This window comes from Formica exsecta, unplaced genomic scaffold, assembly GCF_003651465.1.
Source record: "Formica exsecta isolate Colony F162 unplaced genomic scaffold, ASM365146v1 scaffold444, whole genome shotgun sequence".
Taxonomy (NCBI): Eukaryota; Metazoa; Arthropoda; class Insecta; order Hymenoptera; family Formicidae; genus Formica; species Formica exsecta.
The window spans coordinates 920499-926613 of NW_021851677.1; the positions used below are offsets into that span (position 1 = coordinate 920499).

Genomic DNA, 6115 nt, shown 5'->3' on the forward strand with positions numbered 1-6115 from the left:
TTTTTTTTTTAAATATAATAATATATATAATAAAATATTTAAATATATAATTAATTTGTACATAATAATTAAGATAGTTTTTTGCACATAAGATATAATCTTTGTTTTGGAAGCGCTTGATGCGGATAAGATTAAGTAAGATAACGCACTCTTGTAATTAAAAAGACCAGTAACACTTGTATAATGATTAAAGTGCTAGTCATGACGTAAGCGACTATGACGATTCTGAGAAGAATGGGGCTGATAACTTCCGCGCAGCCGTTCACGTTTATCGTTTTGTCATCTGTCATCTGCATGTGCATACAGGGTGCTACAACGTGCAAATTACAGCAGCTAAAAGGAACTCCAAGATCTCTATAATCCTCGTCCGAGATTCTGTTTTGTCCTGCCATTTCTTCCCGAGACGCATAATCCACTTTCTTTTATCCAAAATAATATCATTTAAATATCATATTATATATTACAAATTAAAATTATAAATTAATAAGAAAATATTATAAATTTTATCAAATGATTTGAAATTCTTAAAAATATCAATAAGAAAAAAATATCATATAGCAAAGTGATATCGAACTACCACGACAGTATGGGTCAATCAAACAGATCGATTATTTATCATCGTTCCGTGAATCTTTGATAACTGCGATCGAAGCAGGGAGATATATGAAAAGCTTACCTGCCAGTCGAAAAGAAACCAGTCGGTATAAGACGTGTGACCACAACATTGTAGTACGAATTGGATCTCGTCGATCGCATACTTGTATGACGCTACACTGACATACAGGCGCATTGATGTGTTGAAAACGTCGACCAGTGTCTTCTGCCTTACACTGACATGATACCCTATTGAGGCTAAGGTCGCCGTGTTCATAGCGGTACACATAATTATTATTATCAAAAGACACTTTAGCACTAGCTTAGTCTTTACACGAAAACTCGGTAAATTGCGCCTGTAAGAATATTTGTTATCACAAATTTTGTATATCAAGAAATTATAAAAAAATTATAAAAAGAGAATATAATTAATTAGTAATATAATAATCTTTCTTATTTATTTTTCCGCGAGATATATGAGTGGATTGTGAAATATTAAATAAATAAAAGATGATATAAATAGAGGAAGAAAATATATATGTCTTACTCCGAATATTTTCCGCAAATGTATATGTCTTACTTATTTATATCCGCCACTGAATAGAGATGAACGTTACCTGCGTATGGTGCGTACTGTTATAAGGGCACATGGCAATCCCAAAGTCACTCCCGCCAAGATGAGGGCGACCGGCTGGAAACCACCTGCGAATTGAATCACCTGCCACTCTGCGAATATCTCCAAGGCGATTACGAGGAGACGTTTCGCCTCGAAGACGGCCAACGTGTATGCCACGCCATAACTGAACTTCACGTCCCATCCGCAGGTGCAATTTGTATTTTTGCGATAAATCGGGCTGTGATTGTCTTCCGTCATTCATATATCGCCGTGCCTATTTAATTTACATCAATTTTTTTACATGTTTTTTTCAAATATTTCACGCATATAAATAAAATAGTACGGAACGTGCTCTGTATATTAATTAATCAAGTTAATTAAATGTGTTTATAAATAAGTTTTGCAGTACTAAAAAATTATATATATTTTGTTCTCGTCACATTTTTTAAAGTTTATGGGAAATATGTGAGATATTTAAATATAAACTTCTTAAAATTTATAGAATTTACACGTGATGTATTTTATACTTTCTATACTTTTATATAAAAAACAAGATTTACGTGTGCGAACTATAATTTTTTATATTTATATTAATTATTTACATCAATATAATCTCATTACGCAATTATAGCTTCACCTATTTAACAATAATGTTTTTGTGTATAACATTATTTCGCGATGTCGAATTGTTGCCGACGTGCATTGTGGTTGTTTTGTGTACCATTCATTAATCATCGTTGTTATGTATACCGGAAGAGGTATGCAAACAGAAAAATTGTTTTGATGAGACACAATTACATGTTCTGCGTAATTATTGTGGCATTTAAATGGGTCACATTTGCAAGTCTCTCCCTAGGAAATGATTACAATATGTGTAAAGCAATTTATTAATTTTTTTAAATATTATCTTTTGTGTGTATTTATAGCGTAAAATATCTATAAAAAATTATTATTTATCCTTCTAATTGTGATTCTGTTAACTGTGCTAATTATTTGGTGACGTATGTGGTTTAATCTAATAAATAATAAACGTGACTTGATAAAACTCTGAGATATACTTTGAATTATCCATTAATATTATCTTAATTATTATTATATTAATTTTTATATAACAATCTTAATATTTAAAAGAAAGAAAAACTCTCTTTATATTCGACACAAAATAAATAATTTATCAAAAATCTGATAAATTGAATTTTTTTGTAAGAGTTGTGTGTAAATTCGGTCTTGTTTATAATATCTCATTTAATATCATAGCTTAATATTTTTTAAAGCGCTTAGCAATAATATCAATTTAGCAAGTAATTTTGAGATTACCAAAGATAGTTCAATTTTTTATGTTGAAGAACACTTACCAGCAGGCATCGTGCGTTAAAACAAGATGATTTCCCGAAATTTAAAAAGATATTTATGGTCGTTATAATTATGATTATATGGTTATTATCGTAAAATGTAAAATGTACAAGGTGAAATGCGTTCAACATAATAATCGTTGTTTTTGCTGATATCGATATCTCGAGATTTTAATATTTAAAATGCAATATATATGAATATTCTTTAATTTTTAACTAAAATTTAGATATAATTTTAATTAATTAATTTTTTTTAACTCTTGTGATCATAATTTTAGAAGCTTTCACGTAAAATTTTTATTGACGTTGATTAGATATGTAAAATAATCTCGTATTGAAGAATCAAACCGTGAAAACATATTGCAAAATAGAAAATTTTATAAAAATTATTTTTATAAAATTATTATAATAATTTTGTTTGTTAATCTTAATAACTACACTAAGAAATATGAAGCAATAACAACATGGCTTATAATTTAAACAACGTAGAAAATATATTTTGAACATTTGTGTTATGTGAAAAGTATTTTAACTATTGCAACTGAGTATAACTAACATTGTTTTGAATACATTTTTTTTAGATATTACGCAATTATATTAGAAACAGCACAATTTATCTTAATGACTATAATTACTATAATTATATTGATAACTATAATTACTATAATTACAAGAGTCTCTCTTATTACGTACGTTTTTGAGCGCTTCCCTTCTATATCAGTTTTTAAAAGCAATATTTATTTTTTTCCGAGAATGTACTCGACATATATATTTTTTTGTGTTTTTATCTTTGTATGTAGAAAACCTCGTTTTTCTCGATGAGCAATTTTTACCCTGTATACGTAATACGTATATAGTAAAACATTAATTAATTAATTACATACACATCATATCACGGTTTTTTCTTACATAGAATTTCAGCAATAGGCTTAGAGTACTAACAATTAAGTGGGTAAACTGGCAAATAAGAGCCAAGGCACGGATATTGGTGCGCAAACTTATTATTGTTATATTTTAATAATAATAAGTTTACGCACCAATACCCGCGTCTTGGCTCTTATTTGCCAGTTTACTCACTTAACTCCTAGGTAATTAACAGAATTTCATAATTTTGATATGATTTGATAAAAAGCCGTTAGTCCTCTTGTTATTTCGATTAAACATTCAGTCGAAGTGATAATGAAAAATATTGACATTAGCATATTTCTTTCCGAAGGTCCAATAAGCAAGGAAGGGATATTTTTCCATCAAGAAAATCGATAAACGCATTAAAACATTAAAAATTGGGCGGAAAAATGAGGACCACCAAGCACTAGGTCGCATTAAGTATTTCAGCACGAAGTGTTGTAGATTGAACAAGTACCAGCTGTAAAACGGCATAGTCGAAGTATCTGAAAATATATTTTATGTTATCTTTACTGTATAAATGATGCATTGTATCCATCATATACATATATTAGATTTATCATTTCTTACACTCACAGAAATCAAAATCAGAATTATTTATTTTTCAATTACGAAAAATCCCTTCCCAGAAGGGGGATTAAAAGTTTGTTACACACACATATACTTTAGTGAGTTTTTGTTATATATTTCTTTCTTTTAATTTTGTCACATCCTTCTTCGAAATTTAAAAATTTTATACATTTATTCGAACTTGAAAAGTTACCTATTTCGATAGAATGATTATTGTTGCGCGCAGTTGAAGAGGCCAGATAAAATGTGAACGCCATGAATGCTACTGGTTCAATATTAAAGTTGATGGGCCAGAGACTCTGTAGCATCGCGTTGCCCATTTCATCGAAATGATCATTCTTTTTTGCCAGAGAGGGCACGAACACATCTTCCAATATTCTTTTATAAAAATTATTTTTATAAAATTATTATAATAATTTTGTTTGTTAATCTTAATAACTACACTAAGAAATATGAAGCAATAACAACATGGCTTATAATTTAAACAACGTAGAAAATATATTTTGAACATTTGTGTTATGTGAAAAGTATTTTAACTATTGCAACTGAGTATAACTAACATTGTTTTGAATACATTTTTTTTAGATATTACGCAATTATATTAGAAACAGCACAATTTATCTTAATGACTATAATTACTATAATTATATTGATAACTATAATTACTATAATTACAAGAGTCTCTCTTATTACGTACGTTTTTGAGCGCTTCCCTTCTATATTAGTTTTTAAAAGCAATATTTATTTTTTTCCGAGAATGTACTCGACATATATATTTTTTTGTGTTTTTATCTTTGTATGTAGAAAACCTCGTTTTTCTCGATGAGCAATTTTTACCCTGTATACGTAATACGTATATAGTAAAACATTAATTAATTAATTACATACACATCATATCACGGTTTTTTCTTACATAGAATTTCAGCAATAGGCTTAGAGTACTAACAATTAAGTGGGTAAACTGGCAAATAAGAGCCAAGGCACGGATATTGGTGCGCAAACTTATTATTGTTATATTTTAATAATAATAAGTTTACGCACCAATACCCGCGTCTTGGCTCTTATTTGCCAGTTTACTCACTTAATTAACTCCTAGGTAATTAACAGAATTTCATAATTTTGATATGATTTGATAAAAAGCCGTTAGTCCTCTTGTTATTTCGATTAAACATTCAGTCGAAGTGATAATGAAAAATATTGACATTAGCATATTTCTTTCCGAAGGTCCAATAAGCAAGGAAGGGATATTTTTCCATCAAGAAAATCGATAAACGCATTAAAACATTAAAAATTGGGCGGAAAAATGAGGACCACCAAGCACTAGGTCGCATTAAGTATTTCAGCACGAAGTGTTGTAGATTGAACAAGTACCAGCTGTAAAACGGCATAGTCGAAGTATCTGAAAATATATTTTATGTTATCTTTACTGTATAAATGATGCATTGTATCCATCATATACATATATTAGATTTATCATTTCTTACACTCACAGAAATCAAAATCAGAATTATTTATTTTTCAATTACGAAAAATCCCTTCCCAGAAGGGGGATTAAAAGTTTGTTACACACACATATACTTTAGTGAGTTTTTGTTATATATTTCTTTCTTTTAATTTTGTCACATCCTTCTTCGAAATTTAAAAGAAATAAATACATTTATTCGAACTTGAAAAGTTACCTATTTCGATAGAATGATTATTGTTGCGCGCAGTTGAAGAGGCCAGATAAAATGTGAACGCCATGAATGCTACTGGTTCAATATTAAAGTTGATGGGCCAGAGACTCTGTAGCATCGCGTTGCCCATTTCATCGAAATGATCATTCTTTTTTGCCAGAGAGGGCACGAACACATCTTCCAATATTCTTTGACAAAGAGCACGAGTTTCTTCAACTGTCCCCGTGCAGAGGTTGAATCTAGAAGAACAAAGATATTTGTAAAAACATTACATAAATATATACGACAGAAATATTTTACTATACAGAAAGAGATAAGAAATTCCGGAAAATATTAAATATTTATGTTTGTATTATAATATCCGTAAAAATATTTTTCTTTATATATATAATTTATAAATG

The 6115-nt window shown here is 29.2% G+C and overlaps 2 protein-coding genes and 1 long non-coding RNA gene across 3 annotated transcripts in view; all 3 read right to left on the reverse strand.

Moving 5' to 3' along the window:
* Positions 1–2753, reverse strand: part of LOC115240714 (RDS/peripherin-like protein xRDS36) — a 15661-nt gene extending 12908 nt beyond the window's left edge. Inside the window, exons 1-4 of the mRNA XM_029816030.1 lie at positions 2566–2753; positions 1212–1484; positions 677–950; positions 150–419 (exon numbers count right to left, since the gene is read on the reverse strand). Of these exons, the coding sequence (XP_029671890.1) occupies positions 150–419; positions 677–950; positions 1212–1468 (801 nt within the window). The 5' untranslated portion in view covers positions 1469–1484; positions 2566–2753. The remainder of the gene's footprint in view (positions 1–149; positions 420–676; positions 951–1211; positions 1485–2565) is intronic.
* A 284-nt stretch (positions 2754–3037) lies between these two features.
* Positions 3038–6115, reverse strand: part of LOC115240708 — an 11030-nt gene continuing 7952 nt past the window's right edge. The window contains exons 5-6 of the mRNA XM_029816025.1: positions 4232–4405; positions 3038–3953 (exon numbers count right to left, since the gene is read on the reverse strand). Coding sequence (XP_029671885.1) covers positions 3727–3953; positions 4232–4405 — 401 coding nt within the window. The 3' untranslated portion in view covers positions 3038–3726. The remainder of the gene's footprint in view (positions 3954–4231; positions 4406–6115) is intronic.
* Positions 4525–5939, reverse strand: LOC115240709. Its single transcript, XR_003884806.1, has 2 exons — positions 5718–5939; positions 4525–5437 (listed from the first exon to the last, which is right to left on the reverse strand). It is a non-coding gene; the product is annotated as an uncharacterized LOC115240709 (long non-coding RNA).